The sequence below is a fragment of the Equus przewalskii genome, chromosome 9, assembly GCF_037783145.1.
Source record: "Equus przewalskii isolate Varuska chromosome 9, EquPr2, whole genome shotgun sequence".
In the NCBI taxonomy this organism is placed as follows: domain Eukaryota; kingdom Metazoa; phylum Chordata; class Mammalia; order Perissodactyla; family Equidae; genus Equus; species Equus przewalskii.
This window is the reverse complement of record NC_091839.1, coordinates 23,617,251-23,636,095: the sequence shown is the minus strand read 5'-3', so window position 1 is coordinate 23,636,095 and position 18,845 is coordinate 23,617,251. Positions and strand designations below refer to the sequence as shown.

The 18,845-nt window shown below is 40.7% G+C and overlaps 2 protein-coding genes across 4 annotated transcripts in view; one reads left to right on the top strand and one right to left on the bottom strand.

The window, feature by feature from the left end:
- Positions 1–18,845, top strand: part of LOC103554719 (NACHT, LRR and PYD domains-containing protein 2) — a 59,291-nt gene that overhangs the window by 13,722 nt on the left and 26,724 nt on the right. For both annotated transcript variants that reach the window (XR_011543887.1, XR_011543888.1), the window contains exon 2: positions 8,552–8,707. The gene's annotated coding sequence lies outside the window, so the exon portion shown is untranslated. The remainder of the gene's footprint in view (positions 1–8,551; positions 8,708–18,845) is intronic.
- On the bottom strand, positions 5,211–8,922 carry LOC139085527 (leukocyte immunoglobulin-like receptor subfamily A member 5). 2 transcript variants are annotated; one of them, XM_070633431.1, is made up of 7 exons: positions 8,793–8,922; positions 8,655–8,690; positions 8,188–8,472; positions 7,635–7,934; positions 7,306–7,350; positions 7,038–7,088; positions 5,211–6,892 (listed from the first exon to the last, which is right to left on the bottom strand). In XM_070633431.1, the coding sequence occupies exons 1-7, from the start codon at positions 8,824–8,826 to the stop codon at positions 6,747–6,749; spliced, it is 897 nt and encodes a 298-aa protein (XP_070489532.1). In that variant the 5' UTR covers positions 8,827–8,922; the 3' UTR covers positions 5,211–6,746. The 2 variants fall into 2 exon arrangements, with proteins under 2 accessions (XP_070489532.1, XP_070489531.1); XM_070633430.1 differs by having other exon boundaries at positions 8,655–8,899.

The following is an 18,845-nucleotide window of genomic DNA, read 5'->3' as shown; positions in this document are numbered from 1 at the left end:
CTCAAACATCAGGTCCCTGTGCTTGTATCCTTGGGTCATGGCCTGGGCATAGAGAAAGGTGATGTGGAGGATATAATTCGAGATGTCTGTGGCTGAGAAGGAGTTTCCCCAAGACTGAGAAGATAATTGAAGGTTCCAACTCAGAGGAATAGGCTGACAGGTCAATAGTGGTAACACAGAGCTTTCCTTACTCTGAAAATATCTGGGGGAAAATATTCACATCTAACCTTCTGTCTCTTTAGCTCTCTTTATCTTTCTACCTATCTATCTATCTATCTGTCTGTCTGTCTATCTATCTATCTATCTATCTATCTATCTATCTATCTATCATATATCTAGTCTATTCATAGCATCTGTCATCTATATCATTGCTCTCCCTTTCTCTATTTATCCATTATCTACCTAGATTTCTATCATGTATATTTCTCATCTATCTATACCTATATATCACTTACCTATGTCTATTTATAAAGTTCATCATCATCGTCTGTCATCTATTACCTATCATTTACCTATCTTGTATTCATCTATCAATATCTATGTATCATCTATTTGAACATCATCTTTCTGTCTTATTTGTATATCTATCTGTCTGTCTATCTATCCATCCATCTATCTATCTATCTATCCATCTATCTATCTATCTATCTATCTATCTATCTGTAATCTATCTATCTATCATCTATTTCCAACTGCTAAGGAATCAAAAGGGAGTCCTTGAACACAGCAGTAACTATTTTCTAGTATAACTATTCTCAGACACGTTAATTAGTGTTTCTTTGCCTACAAGCTATTTGGACTCAACTTTTATTTATTTGTTTCAGCACCAATAGTCTAGTTTTTACCTGCCAGAATACACACGTGTTCCTTTGCCCTTTTCGCCCTCCCACATTCCCCTCCTTCCTCTGGTAACCACTAATCAGTTTCCTTATCTATGTGTTTGTTTGTTTACCTTTCAGATATCAGTGGAATGTTATAATATTTGTCTTTCTCTTTCTGACTTATTTTCCTTAGTATAATACCTTCAAGGTCCATCATGTTGTTGGAAATTGCACGATTTTGTCTTTTTGATTTGTCTGAGTTAATATAAATTTATATTCCATTGTCTGTGCATATATATGTACCACATCTTCTTCACCCATTCATCCATTGGTGGGTATTTGGGTTGCTTCCATTGGGTTGCTTCCATATCTTGGCTATTGTGAATAATGCTGCAATGAACAGAGGGGTGTGTGAATTTTTTTGAATTGCTGCTGTCATATACTTTGGCTAAATACCCAGTAGTGGAAGAGCTTGATCATATGGTATTTCTGGTTTTAATTTTTTGAGAAATCTCCATAATGTTTTCCATAGTGGCTGCCTCAGTTTGCATTCCCAACAGCAGTGTTTGAATGTTCCCTTCTCTCCACATCCTCCCCAAAACTATTGCTTCCTGTCTTGTCAATTATGGTCATTCTGACAGGAGTGAGGTAATATCTCATTGTAGTTTTGATTTGCATTTCCCTAATGATTAATGATGTTGAATGTGGTTTTTCACATGCCTGTTGGCCATCTGTGTATCTTCTTTGGAAAAACGTCTGTTCACATCCTCTGCCTACTTGTTTATTGGGTTGTTTGTTTCTTTTTTGTTGAGTTGTATGAATTCTTTAAATATTTTGCAAATTAACCCCTTGTCAGATATATGATTTGCAAATATTCTCTCCCAGTTGGTGGGTTGTCTTTTCATTTTGTTTATGGTTTCCCTTGCCTTGCAGAAGCTTCTTACTGTGATGTAGTCTCACTTGTTTATTTTTTCTTTTTTTCCCTTGCCTGAATAGACATGGTAGTTGAAAATATACTGCTAAGATCAATGTCAAAGAGTGCACTGCCTATATTTTCTCTAGTACTACGTTGAATAGGAGTTGCAAGAGTGGGCACCCTGGTCTTGTTCCTGTTCTCAGAGGAATTGATTTCACTTTTTTCCCACTGAATATGATGTTGGCTGTCGTTTGTCATATATGGCCTTTGTTATGTTGAGGTACTCTCCTTCTATATCCATTTTATTTAGTGTTTTTATCATAAATGAATGTTGGATCTTGTTAAATGCTTTCACTGCATCTATTGAGATGATCTCATGATTTTTATTCTTCACTTTGTCCATGAGATTTCCAAATGGATTGTTTTGTGGATGTTGAATCATCCCAACCTCTCTGGAATAAATCCCACATGGTGTATGATCCTTTTAATGTATTATAGCATTCCACTTGTTAATACTTTGTTAAGGATTTTTGTATCTATGTTCATCAACGATATTGGCCTGTAATTTTCCATTTTGGGTTGTCCTAATTTGGTATCAGGGTAATGTTGGCCTTGCAAAATGAGTTAGGAAGTGTCCTGCCCTCTTCAGTTTTTTGGAATAGTTTGATAAGGATGGGTATTAAATCTTCTTTGAATGTTTATCACAATTCACCAGAGAAGCTATCTAGTCTGGGCTTTGTTTCTTTGGAGGTTTTTTGTTACTGTTTCAAACTCTTTGCTGGTGATTAGTCTATTCCGATTCTCTATTTCTTCTTGATTCAGTTTTGGGAGGTTGTCTGAATCTAAGAATGTATCCATTTCTTCTACATTATCCAGTTTGTTGGTGTATAGCTTTTAATAGTATTCTTTTATAATCCTTTGTGTTGTCTGTTGTAATTTCTTGTCTTTCATTTCTGATTTTATTTATTTGAGTCTTCTCTCTTTTTTCCCTATTGAGTCTGGCCAAGAGTTTATCACTTTTGTTTATCTTCTCAAAGAATCAGCCCTTAGTTTCATTTATCCTTTCTATTATTTTTTTCTCTCTGTTTCATTTATGTCTGCTCTGATTTTAATATTTACTTCCTTCCTCTGACTTTTGGCTTTGTTTATTCTTTTGTTCTTTTTCTCATCTTTTAGGTATAGGGTAAGCTTGTTTATTTAATATTTTTCTTGCTTTGTGAGGTAGGCCAGTATTGCTGTAAGTTTCCCTCTTAGCACCACTTTTGCTGAAAGCCTGATGGGGTTCCTTTGTCAGTTATTTTCTTCTCTTCGGCTGCTCTTAATATTCTTTCTTTGTCATTGACTTATGTCAGTGTTAATATTTTATGCCTCAGAGAAGGTCTTTTTGCGTTGGGGTAATTAGGAGTTTTATTAGCTTCACATATTTGTGTGTCCAGTTCCTTCCTCAGATTTGGGAAGATCTCAGCTATTATTTCTTTGACTAAGCTCTCTGCTCCTTTTTCCCTCTGGGATATTTATAATCTTTATATTACTCTTCCTAATTGAGTCGGCATTCTGTCAAAGAATTTTTTCATTTAAAAAAATTCTTAGTTCTTTCTTCTCCTCTTCCTGGACCATTTCTGGGTTTCTATCTTCAAGCTCACTGATTCTATCCTTCATAATATCTGACGTATTTTTTATGCTGTGTGCCTTTTTTCCATCTCGTTAATTTAATTCTTCATATCTTGAATTTCTGTTTGGTTCTTTTTTAGAGCTTCAATATTTTTGGTGAAGTATGCCTTCTGTTTGTTAATTTTGTTTCTGAGGTCATTGAACTGTCTTTCTGAATTTTCTTGTAACTCGAGTTTCTTTATGGCAGCTATTTTGAATTCTCTGTCAGTCATCTTGTATTCTTCTATGACTTCAAATCTGGTTTCAGGAGAGCTGTTATTCTCCTCTTGTTCTGCCATGTTACTGTAATTCTTCATGGTGTTTGATGAATTGACCTCTGCCAGCACATCTGTGGTAATAACCACCTTTCTTATTTGGGTACAGCTTTGGTTACTTTGTTCCTGAGCTGCTTCTGCTTTTATTTGAGAGCCTGAAATTTCCACCCTCCATTACCTCTGCTAGAGGCATCATCAGTGCCTTCCTTGTCCTTCTTGTTCCTCTGAGGTTGGTGGTACCTTGCCGCTTTCAACGTCATTGCCATCTCAGGTGTTGCCACTGGGGTCACCAGGTTGTGAGCACTTCTGCTGCTTCTGGGGTTGCCTGGGTCTCATGTTCCCCCACTTGATCTCTGTAGGCTTTCCATGGGCTTGGGTGCTTCTGCTCCATGCACCACCTGCAACACTGCTCCTGGGTTACCTGGGGTGCTGGCAGCACTGCTTTCAGGGGCACCGGGTGCACAGGTGTTGCTGTTGCAGTTTGGGGCCCAGGTTATTGTTTGAAGCCCCTGCTGTTGGTAGAGCCAGTGTTGGAGTGCCCCTACTTGGGGCTGGGTCTCAGTTTCTGCTCTAGTTGCTGAGGCTTCATGTCACAGGTGCCACCTGCCACTTCTGGAGGAGGAGTAGGGGCTAAGCTGTAAGTGTTGTTGCTGCCCTGCAGTCTCTGGTCACTGGTGCCCACCACTGTGCTTTAGAGACCTCAGGTCAGGGCACCCTGCTCCTGCAGGTGGAATGTGAGCTCTGGTTGCTGTCCCCCCCCTGCTGGAGACACTAGTGCCACTGCTGGGATGAGGATGGGGCTGGGTTGCTGGTTCCGTTCTGTGTTATTAAGTCTCAGGACATCTGTCTCACTCGCCACCACTGGGGGGTGATAGGGGCCAAGACACAAGTGCCACGTTAGCCCTTTCAGCTTGTCACTGGCATGCACGCTGGTGTGAGGATATGCATTTTGGATCTCTGCCACCAGGGGTGTGGGAGGGGGCTGCTTCCTAGCTCCAATACACCCAGGAGGTCCAGTCCACCCACCTGCAGCTGTGTAGATGCATGGGCCACTCAGGCATTCTGATGAGCTGTGCAGGGAGTCCTTTGTTGGTCACTGGATGTCTAACTTGTTATAACATACGGGAGAGAGACAAAGGAATGACAAACTGCCATGATGCTGATGTCACTCCTGGTCTCACCTTTTAATTTTTGCTGAGGAAGATAAACCCTGAGTGAACATCTGTGCCAATCTTCCCGTATTTTGTATATGGGATGCTGCCACAGCATAGCTTGATGAGTGGTGAATAGGTCCCTACCCAGGATGCAAACATGCAAACCTTGGGCAGCAAAGCAGAGAACACAAGCTTAACCACTATACCACTGGGCTGGCCCCTGGACTCAACTTTTTGAAGGACAATTCATAAGACAGAATTGTTGAATTTTAACACTTGCTGTCTGTTTTGTACAGCCCCAGAGTTAAGAATGATTTTTAGATTTTTAAATGATTGAAAGAACCAAAAGAAAATTAATGTTTTGTGACCTGTGAATACGACTCAAAATCCACGATTTAGTGTTTGTAAACAAAATTTTATGGGAACACAGCCATGTCCTTGTGGTTATATGTCACCTACAGTTGCTTTTTTGCCACAAGAGCAGAATTGAGTGGTTGCAAAGAAGGTCAGATGATGACAAAGCCCAAAATATTTACTAGTTGGCCTTACAGAAAAGTTGTCATTTAGCACATGAAAGTGACAACTAGCAGGGTCTGAGAAGGAGTTCAGAGAAAACATCCAAGAAAAAGTTATGTATTTGCTGACACTTATAAAAAATGTAGGAATTAGCCAGGAGGGTGAGGGAATGGCAGCCAGTAGCAGAGAGCTCATAGAGAGTCTAATCATGGGGCAGAGATGAGAACAAAGAACAGGTGATGTAACTTAGAATCTACATGTCTCTACAGAACACAGTATCCTTCTGGTTAAGTCTGAGGATATTTATTAGTTACTTCAGTAGATTGGACCTACGAAGTTCCAGAATGATTTCATCAGTGCAACTGTATCGGGAGTCAGAGTTAACCATTCTCTGAGTCTGTTGTTTTACTCCTATGCTTCTAAAGATGTTCCTTTTCAGAAAAAACAAAAATAAACCCCAAACAGGACCAATGGCTAACATCACAAATAGCCATGTGACTTCAATCCTGAAACAAACCAACTAAAATAAATGTTCATACTTTTCCATTTGCTTTCTAGAATCTTTAAAGAAAAAAAGGGATACTATTGGGAAAAAAATCAGCATTTCTATCTCTGGACTCATTTTTCTCCCTCCAAGTACAAGCACTCTTAGGAATTTATACTTTACCCAAACTGAAGCAAGGTTTGTTAAGCATGTCTCTCTATTCAAATCATGTCTTGTCCTAAATTCTAAAGAGTGTTAGTGTCTCATCCCCACATCTCCCCCAGGAGGTAGTGCAGAAGTGCGAGTCCAGCCAGATCAATGGTCAGATGTACTGAGATCCTGGAGGTTGGCTGAGTAGTCCCCCTCAAGTTGTGCTCCTCTAATCACCAGAACCTGTGAGTAGGACCTGCCATGGCAAAGGGACACGTGCTGATGCAAGGGCGTTAAGAATCTGGAGACTGGGATATTATCCTGGATTATCTTCTTGGGCCCTATGTCATCACAAGGGTCGTTATTAGAGGGAAGCAGGAGGGTGGTAGCAAGAGGGAGAAGAAGGAAGGAAGGAAGCAGAGGTCAGAGAGGAGAAAGGATGCTGCACTGGTGGTTTTGGAGATGGAAGAGGGATACAGAAGGCAAGGAATGCACACAGAGTCCAGAAACCAGAAGGGCAGGAACACAGATCAGAACCTAAAAGAGGAACGCAGGCCTGCAGACACATTTTAGACTTCTGCTCTCCAGAACCAAAACAGAATAAATATGTACTGTTTTAATCCACTGTGTCTGTGGTTAGGGTATTACAGATTCAATAGGAAACGAATTTTGATAGTCTCAGTAGATTACATAGCCAGGGCCCTATCTCCTCTAGCTGCTCCCCCAGGGTCCACACAATCCTCAGATGCCAAAAGAGGGACATCAGTGCTGTCATTACACTCAGGTGGGGGCTTGTCTGTGTCCATTGAAGGGCATCTTCCGGCTGTACCAGGCCTCAGCCAAGAGCACCACCAGGACGAAGAGAATCAGGCCAGCCATACTCAGCCGGACTTGATTCTCTGCAGAAAGATGCCAAGCAGTATGCTCTGAGAGAAAAAGGAGAGAAGGGTACAGAAGAGGCATCAAGGCCCATTCTGCTAACGTACCCCAAACCCAAGCCCATTTCTCCAGTCTACTGGATCTGGCATGTAGCCCCCCCAAGCAGCACCCACAGGATAAGCACTTACTTACCTTTCATTCCTCCTGTCATAGTGGGCAGTGTGGTGATCTCATCAGGGAATTCTGGGGTCAAGGAAGACAGGAGTGAGGAACAAGCTGCCTCCAGTTGCCCTGTTGGAGCCCTGTCTACTCTTTCCTTGCTATTTCCCTATTTCAGCAAACAAGGACTGACTCCCTGACATACCCTGGGCACGTGAAGCTTCTCTCTACCTCATGCCTTTTGCACCTGCTCTTCCTTCTGCCAGCCCTGCTCCTTCTACAAATATCAGCAGTTACTCACCAGGCGAAGGTCCGGGGTTCGTGGGACCGGGATCGTCAGAAGCTTCTGAAAATGGGGTTGAAATGGGAGAGATTTTCTTTCTCTCTGCTCAGACTCTTCCACCCAGATTCCCAATGATATACACTGTCTTTCCCTGGCCCCTGGGCATGTGGTAGGAGGGCTGCTTTGGGAGTGAGGCGGAGTGAGTTCCTAAGAGCTTCTTGTCTAAGACGATGGTGGTGACATGGCCTTCCCACCATGCTGTCCTCCTTTTCCCAGTCCCTGCTCTATCTGGACACTATCCATCTCTGGGATGGGACATGAGGATTGATGGGCTGGGGCTTCCTCACCTGTGACCCAAAGCTGTAATCGGTCGCTGGGGTGAGACCACACATAGGGGTGACGACTGAAGACACCATAGCATCTGTAGGTCCCAGTTTGTGTGGAGGAGACTTGATTCAAAAGGAACACAGCCTGGTGTCCACCACCCTCAGGGGTGGATATTTGGTTCTGGATGATGTGAACTCCATCTTTCTTCATAAGAATAAATGCATCAAACTTGAGTGTTGAGAAACACCGCAACTTCACATTCTCCCCTGAAGGTGCCATGATACCAGTCATGCTTGAGAGGGAGGGTTTGTCATAAGCTCCTGAGAAAGAAGGAAGCTTATTGATAAAGGACTGGGTCACATACATGCATTGTCCCTTTTTGTTCCCCAGGAGCAGACATGGCTCTGGTTTCTATCCCCTCCTTGTCCTGCTGTGAGGAATCTGTGTCTGCATCCTCTCTACCCCTTTCCAAGGATAGATGTTTTTGTCCTCTGTGCTTCATATCTGCAACATCTGGTTCTTCCCTCTGCTAAGGGGTCAGTCCTGGCTCTGCTGCCCCTGTGTCCCACTCACTAGTCATCACCAGCTGCAGGGGGTCACTGAACTGGGACCAGCTGCCTCCACTCTGATAGGAACAGTGGTACAATCCTGCCCAGTATGGCGTCATCCCTGTGATACTCCAAGTGTTTGTCTTCTTGGACAGCAGTTGTTTCTCACTATCCAAGGGCTCAGGGCTTCTCACTCTAGACAGCACGTATGCTTCAGCTTCTGCAGGCCCTCGGCACAGGATCATTACAGGAGTCCCACGTGGAACCATAGTTCCTGGTACAGCTGTGAGAAGAGGTGGTGGGAGAGTTCCTAGAAGAAAAGAAACAGGTATGAACCTACAGGTGTGTCTGTTTCTTATGCCCTCCATCCACTTCTTCCCCTCTTACAGCCACTGGCCCAAATGTGGAGTCCCATCTTCCCAGCTGTCAAGAGAGCTGATATCTGGCCGAAACCAGGAGTAGGATCTTACGAGTATTAGGAGGAATACTCACCCTTCTGCGCCTGAGTGCTCTGGCCTAGACACAACCCTGGAAGGAAACAACGGGTGAGACAGCTCAGCCTCCTAGAACCGATGGACCTGTCCCCTGTAGCCTTGTATTTATAGCTGGGCCCTTCTCTCCCAGACTCACCAAGACAGAGCATGGAGGGAAGAACCATGGACATGGTCCTGATTCTATGCCAGCCTGCTGGCCCCAGAGGTGCTGCTCATATGAGGAACAGATTTCTCTGTATTGACAAAGACCTCCAGGAAGTGTGGGTGTGGCCCCACTTTCACCTGGAGAGCTAAGGCAATCCACATCCTCTCTCCTCCTACTTCCTCCTGGGTGGGGCTTGCAGGAATACATGACACATGAGTAGGATCATCATCTGAACTTCAAACTACAATTAGTCCAACTCGATCCCTGTTTTCTGTGCCCAGTGCCACATAAGCATTTTAATCTTTCAATATGATGCAAGGGGTAAGAGAGGCACAGGATATAGAAGAGGAAAGAAACCATTTCCAATCACAGGACTGCTCTGAAATATCATGTGAACTCATGGCCCTCCCTTCTTAATTCTGCATTCCATTTGCTATATACAAAATGGAGGAATGGTAATGAGCTCCTGAAGAGCTCTAATCACATAGTGTGTAAATTCTCCAAAATAGCGTTTGCTGGAGATTCAGTTGCATAATTATTATTCCTCCTCCCTCCCCACTTCTGTCTTTATTCCCAATGTAATGTCAGTGCTGATTCTTCATGGTTGTCAATTTTGAACCTAAAAGAGATACTTACATTAGGTTGAGTCCCACCTTTGTTCTTAAACCTTTCACACTGCCTGAACCTGATTGCACAGCCATGCCATCTGTTCTCCTGGATGAACAGGTAGTGCTCATTTAAAATTATCCCCTATCATACCTTCATGATACTGTCATCATCAAAAACCTAAAACAATTTATAGCCAATCTTTTATGAGTTTTCATTTTATTCCGGACGTGTAGATTACATGGAGGGAGTATGCATTTAATCTTTACAAAACTTATTACTATTTTCAAGTCAATTAATTATTTAGTCACCTGTGTAATCATGTTGTAAATCTAAACCTTTTGCAGGTAGGATTCCATGGGAGCCTCGGGACTACTGTGAGTGCCATGGAAGACAGGCTTTATTACAGAGATGAGAGTTTAGGCGATTGTGGTTGTAGATAAAGAAGTCTGGAGAAAGCCAGTGCCATTGCATCTGGTGTTCATTCTGATGTCACTAAGTCAGCCAGCCTGGGTGTTGAGAGGAAAAGCTGTATATGAGGCGGGGCAGGTCAGGGGCACACTGGAGCCCTCAAGGGAATTTGGGGGCCAAGCTCTCTTTCTCCATCTCCAACCTCAATGGTGTATGATGCTCTTCACCACAGATCTTGAAAAACGCTAATGCAGGTTCCAGCCTAGTTGAAGGAGCTGAGAGAGCTGGAGGAACGGTGGTTTTGGCTGTGGGCTCACCCCAATGGGTGAGACAAAGGGTCCCGTATAACATGTATGGGCTGCAACACACTAACCCTACACTTCACACACTCACCGCCTAGGGATAAACATGCGTGTGGGTTCACTTCCACCTTCTACATCTTGTGCCAATTTCTGTTGTGGTCATCCAGAACCAGAGAGGGAAGAAAATTCTAGGAGAGAGAGTTCAAGCTTAGCTAAATTGACATGGTGCAGAGCCACCATAGCTTCTCCTCATCAACTTGGATTCCATACACACATCTTTTAACCATTCTTCACTTTCAGATACAGCAATAGCAAAACCATGGTTTCACTGGACATGATGCAAGTGCTCTTTATGCAGCTAGACACATGCCCATCACCTCCCAGGAAGATATTACAAAGCCCTTTTATCTATCATGGGATACTATTCAGTCCTTTTCTAGTCGAATCATGCTCTTATTTTGATAATCTGTTTGGTAAATCACTGAGATATAACATTAACATCTAAGCCTTGACTTCAGAATCAATTGGGAAATTATGGTGAAGTCTCATTTTTTTAAGAGTAAGAAAGGATGGTGGTCATAGAGATGGACACAGGTGGGGGCAATGCAAGTGATACATGGAAGGCACATGCACCTTCATGGTGATCTTGACTGTCTCTGATTTATTTAAACTTAGTAGCATCTAATACCCATTTCTTCTTGGCCCAGGGCCCACTTTAGTATTGTTCCTGTGACATGGCCATGACTTCTTCCCCTTCTGAAGCAGTAAATGCTAGGCAGTCCTCTCCCCAGCCTCCATTCCATGAGATCCATATTCTGGACATGGATATATAAGCTGGCTTTGACCTGGAGCATCCATGGCCTCTCTCTGCCTGCAGGGTGCCGATGCTAGCTGAGAGCTGGTACTGCTGCGGGTGAGTAATTGCAATGAAATGAGGTTCCTGGTGTTGGGGTTGCATCAATGCAAGGTGAAGCACATTGAGGTCTGTTGTAGAAACAGCAGGGCCCACATCAAACCTGGTCTGTGGGGGATTCAGGCTGCAAGCTGAGCCTGGAGACTCGTTCGCCAGCCCTCTAAATGGTTTTGACCTTTCACACCGTTATCTAATACTCATTTTAAATGAATCAAGAGTGCAAGATTCCACTGATATCATCTAAAAACTATGAGATTTAATGAGTGGTTGGTTCTGGGGCTGATAGGAAAGGGAAGAAGTAAGGATGGGTGGCTCCTGGTTTTTTTATCTGAGTTGCTCACTGAAGGCTGGTGCTATATTGAAGGAGGGAATGAGCCTGCATGTTTGCATATGTGTGTGTGTGTATGTGTGTGTGTGTGTGTGTGTGTGTGTTGTACCAATGAAACATCTTCACTCACTGTATTACCTCTAATATTCTATGCCTGCAGGACAGAGGTGGGTCCTGGAGGACTGGCTGCTTCATATTATGGCTGCCAAACTTGTCTTAGTAATTATTTAGGGACTGCCTTTTCCTATTTGAAATACCTCCATGTTTACTCAATTTCATAAAGCAAAGTCTTATACTCTCTTTGACACTGGCCACCTCTTGCCAAAGACCCTGGTAGGGGTCCACATTCCCTATATCCACGGCTCTTAATTTATTTGCTTCTATGGCCTTTGTAGACAATGGTAGAATCGTACGTAGTCCTTCAAGTTCAGAAATAGCTCTTACTTGCACTAGGATTTCCCTTTGGTAGTCGTGTATCAGTAGCATCCCTCTAAGCTTAACATTCTCATCATCATGGCCTGGCCAGTTAGGCCCAGACAAGTCAGAGCCCCTGTGTTTATGTCCTGGGGTCATGGCCTGGGCATAGAGAAACGTGATGTAGAGGTTGTAGTTTGAGATGTCTGTGGCTGAAGAGAAGGAATTTCCCCAGGACTGAGAAGATAATAAAGGTTCCAACTCAGAGGAAAAGGCAAACAGGACAAAAGTTGTTTGACAGGGCTTTTCTCTCTCTGATACTAGGGAAAATATCCATATCCATATCTATCTATGTGACTATCTATCTATCTATCTATCTATGATCTGTCTATCTATTTTTCTGTCTGTCCTTCCATCCATCCATCTGTCTGTCCATCCATCCATGTATGTATCTATGAATGTATGTATGTATCTCCATATCTCTGTATCTATCATCTTCTATCTGTCTCCATCCTCTAGAGCCACAAAGGGTACCCTTGAACACAGAAGTCACTATTTCTTGGGAGAACCAGCTGTAGGCACACGCCTTTGCATTTATTTCCTGTCACACTGTTTTGGCCTCAGCTTCTTGGGGAACAGAATATAAGACTGGATTATTGGCTTATTAAGCCCCCCTGTCCATTTTTATACACTCTGAGGACTAAGAATGTGTTTTGTACGTTTTTAAATCATTGAAAAAATCAAAAGAAAAATCAAAATTTTGTGACCCTAGAAAATGGCCTGAAATTCAAAATTTAGTCTTCCTATACAAAATTTTATTGGAACACAGCCATTCCCACTCATTTTTGTGTCATCTACAATTGCTTTTTGCTAAAACAAGAGAATTGAGAAGTTCACAGAGACGAAATATCTTGCAATTTAGTATTTGGCTTTTATAGAAAAAGTTAGCTGATTGCTGTTTAGAACATGACAGAGGCAGCTAGTAGAGTCTGAGAAGGCATTCAGAGAAAACTTTCTGGAAAAAGTTATGCACATGCATAATTCAATGGTTTTTAGTAAATTTACCAATTTATGTAACCATCACTGCAATCTGGTTTTAGAACATTCTATGGCCCCAATGAAATCTCAAATTTCACTTTATAGTTTATCCCATTGCTACCTCCAGGCTCAGGCAATCTACTTGGTGTCTCTATAGGGTTGAGCTTCTTGGAAATTTCATATTTCAGATTTCTTGGAATCATGATAGGTGGTCTTTTGCATCTGGCTTCCTTTCACTTGGCTTAATGTTTGCAGTGTTCATCCACGTTGTGGCACGTATCAGTACCTCATTCTTTCTTATTTATTTTTATTGATTGATTGGGATATAGATGACATATTGCATTGTGTAAGTTTAAGGTGTACAACCTGTTGATTTGATACATTTGTACATTGCAATATGATTACCACCATAGTGTTGGCCAGCACTTCCATCAACTCACATAATTATGATTTTTTCTTTGTGGTAAGAACACTTAATACCTACCCCCTTCACAACTTTTGAGTGCATAATACCATATTGTAACTATAGTCACTATGCTGTACATTAGATTCCTACAATGTATTCATCCTATAACTGGAAGATTGTATCCTTTGACCAACAGCTTCTCATTTCCCCCACCCCTTAGCCCTTGGCAACCACCATTCTACTCTCTGTTTCTATGAGTTTGACTTTTTTGGATTCCACATATAAGTGATACCATGTAGTGTTTGTCTTTCTCTGTCTGGCTTGTTTCACTTGGCATAACGCCCTCCAGATTCGTCCATGTTGTCACACATGGTAGCATTTGGAAAGCCTATTTAGAAGCAGGCAGTTTAGAGGGTGGTTTTATTTCTCCCTCCCAGGGTGACAGTCTTGCCTTGTCCAGGAGATTCATCCACTCACTTGCAGAGCCCCGTGGCCTGGCTTACAGAGGTTTTAACAGCACTGGGCATTCTTTTGAACTATTTTTTATTGTGGCTTCTTATCAGTTCATCCAGTGCTCTTTTCTGGCCACATAATTCCTCTTTTACATGTCCAATCACCTTCTCAGCCTTTGTCTACCCCAGCAAAACTCACTTGCTCCAGCAGAAGTCTGTTTAAATCCATCCTTCTCCCCTGCCACCATGAGTTATGTGAACTTGGGGATGTTACTTAACATTTCGGTTTCAATTTCTTCACTCGTAATTCAGGGTGTTAAGAGCACACATACCTCATAGGGTGCAGGATGATTAAAAGAAATAATGTAATGAATGGCTTATGAAACATTTGATTCCATGGAGAAATATATGTTTATATTTCCTTCCAGCTGATTTTATAAACCCCAAATGTGTATGTGAGTGCATGTGAATAAACAACAGTAGACTTTTTAAAAAAAGATTTTATTTTTTTCCTTTTTCTCCCCAAAACCTCCCAGTACATAGTTGTATATTCTTCGTTGTGGGTCCTTCTAGTTGTGGCATGTGGGACGCTGCCTTAGCGTGGTTTGAGGAGCAGTGCCTTGTCCGCGCCCAGGATTCAAACCAATGAAACACTGGGCCACCAGCAGCAGAGCGCGCGAACTTAATCACTCGGCCCTGGGACCAGCCCCAACAACAGCACACTTTTAATTTACGCATTTGCTTATTTATTTAGTGTGCTAACTAGCTAGTTCAAAGCACTGACTGTCATGCCATCCTATCTTGATTTGAACCCTAGATCAGTCAATTACAATCCTATAACTCACTGAATACTAGATTTTAACATCAGTAAAATTGAAATGTTAATAGTACTTATTTCATAAATTTTATAAGTATTAAAGGATGTAATCACACAGAAGCCTGTTAAAATAGTTCTGAGCAATAGTTTGCTCAGTAATTTTATTATTATTAACATTCATTTTTCATTTTAAAATCGATCATTAATCATCGATACCTTCTTTTAATTACACAGGGTGTTAAGTCATCATGTTAAAATGCTGTGTGGTATTGGATTCCATGGGGTGGGCTAACATAACCTGTTCCAGCAATGCTTATTTTTGGGCATTTGCTTGATTTGCAGAAGCCTAAGCTCTCCTAGGAGAGTATGAAAATCTTTCCATTCTTTGTCAGATGGGTTTCCAATAAATGCTATTTTCACTTTTTGATAGCTGTTTATTGATGAGATTCATCAATACGTTTACTGGATTTCTATTTCAATATTTCTGAATTATAAGTGTGAGTTTTGAAAAGAGGATGAGAGATGTGATTTTTTACAGAGTGAAGGAGAAATATGTTTGGGGTGTGTGTGTTGTATGTGTGTATAGAAGCAACAGAATGACAAGTTCTTTTTATAAACAGTGAGTTGAGACATGGCAAGATGTGGCTTCAATTAAATTCCCATTTGCTTAGGCTAATTGGTAGATCTAGCCAACATAACATTCCACAGTACAGTTTATTTTTCAGGGAGACAGAAAGATAAGCTGACAACAGTAACCAAGGTTTTTCTCCTGTATTTTGAGTAATGATATCCAGAACTTCTCTGGCCAAAGATCTTCCAACGGCAAAATCCAGCAGATCAGGGCAAAATAGAAAACACTTCTTACATACCTACACATACACACACACAGACACGCTGAGCTGTGGATTTTTCCATATTTATCCTATTTTATCCACTTAAAGCCTACAAAATAGCTGGTGGCAATCATGACTTTTTGCATTTGAAAGTGCTAATTTACCTCTTCTTCCTCTAAGTTTAGAAGCAATTCTGGGTACATGTCCAAGGGAACTGAAATCAATATCTCAAAGAGATATCTGCACACTTGTGTTCACTGCAGCATTATTCACAGTAGCCAAGACATGGAAGCAACCTAAGTGTGAACCAACAGATTAATGGATAAAGAAAATGTGGTATATATATACAATGGAATATTATACAGCCACAAAAAGAAAGAAATCTTACCTTTTGTGAGAACATGAATGAACCTGCGGGACATTATGCTAAGTGAAGTAAGCCAGACACAGAAAGACAAATACCGCATGGTTGCACTTATATGTGGAATCTAAAAAAGTCAAACTCACGGAGGCAGAGAGTCGAATGGTGGTGGTCAGAGGTTGAACAGGGAGAGGAAAGGGGAGACATTGGCTAAACGGTGCAAACTTTCAGTTATAAGACGAATACGTTCTGGGCATCTAATGTACAGAATGGTTATTATTGTTAATAATACTGTATTTTCTACTTAAGTGATGCTAAGAGAGTAGATCTTAATTTTCCTCACCACAAATAAAGTGGTAGCTATGTGAGATGGTGTGTATGCTAATTAGCTTGATTGTGACAATCATTTCACAATGTATATTTATATCACATAATCATGTTGTACACCTTACATGTATATAATTTATATTTGTCAATTATACCTCAATAAATCTGGGGAAAAAAGACACCTTGGTGAAAAGACAAGACACAATTGAGAAATAGACAAGATAATATACATGAGTTTCCAACACACTATCCATTTTATTGTTGATTATTTCAACTCAGACTGTGTATTTGGAGCAGGTGCTGGAGATACAGAAATGAAGAGGACAGGCAATCCCCAATCCCTCATCGATACCATATTATTCTGGAGATAAATATTTAAAAATTCACATTAAAAAAAGATAATTTCAGGCAGCAATTGCTGTGAAGAAAAAAACAGATAATGCATAGGAAATCGGTGGAGATAGATTAAATTTTATAGTTAAACGAAAAAGTCATATTCAGCCTGAAATTCCAGCTATATGATGATTATCGGAGGCACATTTCAAGCATTTGAATAAGGATTTTTAAGGTAAAAGAAGGCTTGAAAATTTATGTTAGCCAAGCATTTACCAATAAACCAGCCATATCTATATCTATTTTGGAAAAATATATTTTCAGGAAAAAGTCATTATTATGAATAAAGTGGCTCATTTTTATAGTGAAACATGAGTTAGTCACCATGTAGTTATAGCAACTATAAACTTGTATGCAAATAATAAAGGAACCTCAAAATGTATAAAGCAAAAATTAATAGAAAAACAAGAATAAGTTGACAAAATCACTATCCTTTTTGGAGGTGACAAGACAGATATCTCAATTATAGATTGATCAAACAAGAACAATATCTATTGAACGTCTGAACAACCCAAATGACAGGATCGATAACTACATCAATATATGTGTACGTAGAATCCTGCATCCAACACAAATTGTGATTGTGTTCTGTGCCCTAAACAGGTCATGTATTTGTATATTTGAAAAAATCCTCTATGTAATTCATAGGTCAAAGAAGAAACAAAAAGGGAATTAAAAAAATAATTAGAACTGAGTGAGAGTGAAATTATTATTGACATTTGTGTGTTTCACTGATGGAAATGTATCCATGTAAATATTTGTATTAGAATACAAAATAATAGCTTCCAATTATTGAATTGTGTCCAACTTAAGGAGGCGGAAAGAGAATAACATCAAAATATAGAAGGAAGTTTTCAATAATGGTAAGAGCAGAGATCAGTGAAATAAAATGTGAAGGTGCTAAAGAGAAGAACAAAGGAACAAGTTGGTTCATGGAAAAGACTAATGATAAACTTTACAAAGATTGATAAAAAAGACGAAAGACATGTAAATAGTAGCAGTGAAAAACTGGACACAAGCCATACATACAGCAGAGAATATGTGATAATAGTATATTATGAACCATGTTGGCCAAATAATTTGAAATCTTGGACAACACATTTCTTTTTTTTTTTTTGCTTTATTTATGTCTATTTAGTAAACATTCTACTTTAACAATTATAATGAACATTCTACTTTAACAATTATAATGAACATTCTACTTTATAGTGAACATTCTACTTTATTCACCTTATAGTGAACATTCTACTTTATTCCCATTGATCTTTATCGAACATTCTACTTTATTTATTTTATTTTTTTAAAAGATTTTATTTTTTTCCTTTTTCTCCCCAAAACCCCGAAGTACATAGTTGTAGATTCTTCGTTGCGGGTCCTTCTTGTTGTGGCATGTGGGACGCTGCCTCAGCATGGTTTGATGAGCAGTGCTATGTCCACACCCAGGATATGAACCAACGAAACACTGGGCTGCCTGCAGCAGAGTGCACGAACTTAACCACTCGGCCACGGGGCCAGCCCCCATTCTACTTTATTTTTTAAGTGATTAACAAATACAGTGAACATTCTATATTACTGTATAATGTGAAAATTTCTCATGTCAATCAATATTCTTATGCAACACAATTTATAATATATCCAAAGTACTCCATTAATGCATAATCATTTCTGATGTGTTTCAAAATCGACGATGTCCTCTTTCCTTAGTAGAACTCTTCACACCTCAGCCCTTTGAAAAATTCACCCCTGTATTTCTGGAGGTTCTTGCGGGTGTCTTACACGTGCTTGTGAACAAACCTCAGTCTGTTGAGTGGCCAGAGCTCCTGACTGAGCCTCTGTCCTGGACACTCAGCTTCACCACGTCTACCTAAGCTTTGCTGTTGCTCTGTTGGCCAATCGCCGCACTATCCAGGTCCTGTCTCCTAGAACTCTCAAGCTCTAGATCTCTGAGATGCAGAAGCTGTGCTGTTTCCTCCTGGACTCAATGCCATCAAAGCCAGTTTATTTATTTTACTTCTTTTTATTTTTTCATTTCTTTTTTTTTCAGGTGTACATCATAATATATTTTGAATTCTGTGTAGATTACATCACATTCACCACCCAAAGACTAAATATAATCCATCACCACACGTGTCCCTAATCATTCATTTCACCCTCGTCCCTCCTCCTTCCCCTATGGTAACCACCAATCCAATCTCTGTTGCTATGTTTGTTTGTTGTTGTTTTTATCTTCTACTTATGAGTGAGATCATATGGTATTTGACTTTCTCCCTCTGACTTATTTCACTTAGCATAATACCCTCAAATTGGACAACGCATTTCTATACAAAAAACTTATCAAAACTGACTCATGTTGGTCAAAGGGTACAAATTTTCAGTTATAAGATGAATAAATTCTGGGGATCCAATGCACAGCGTGGTGACTAGTTAACAGTACTGTGTTGTA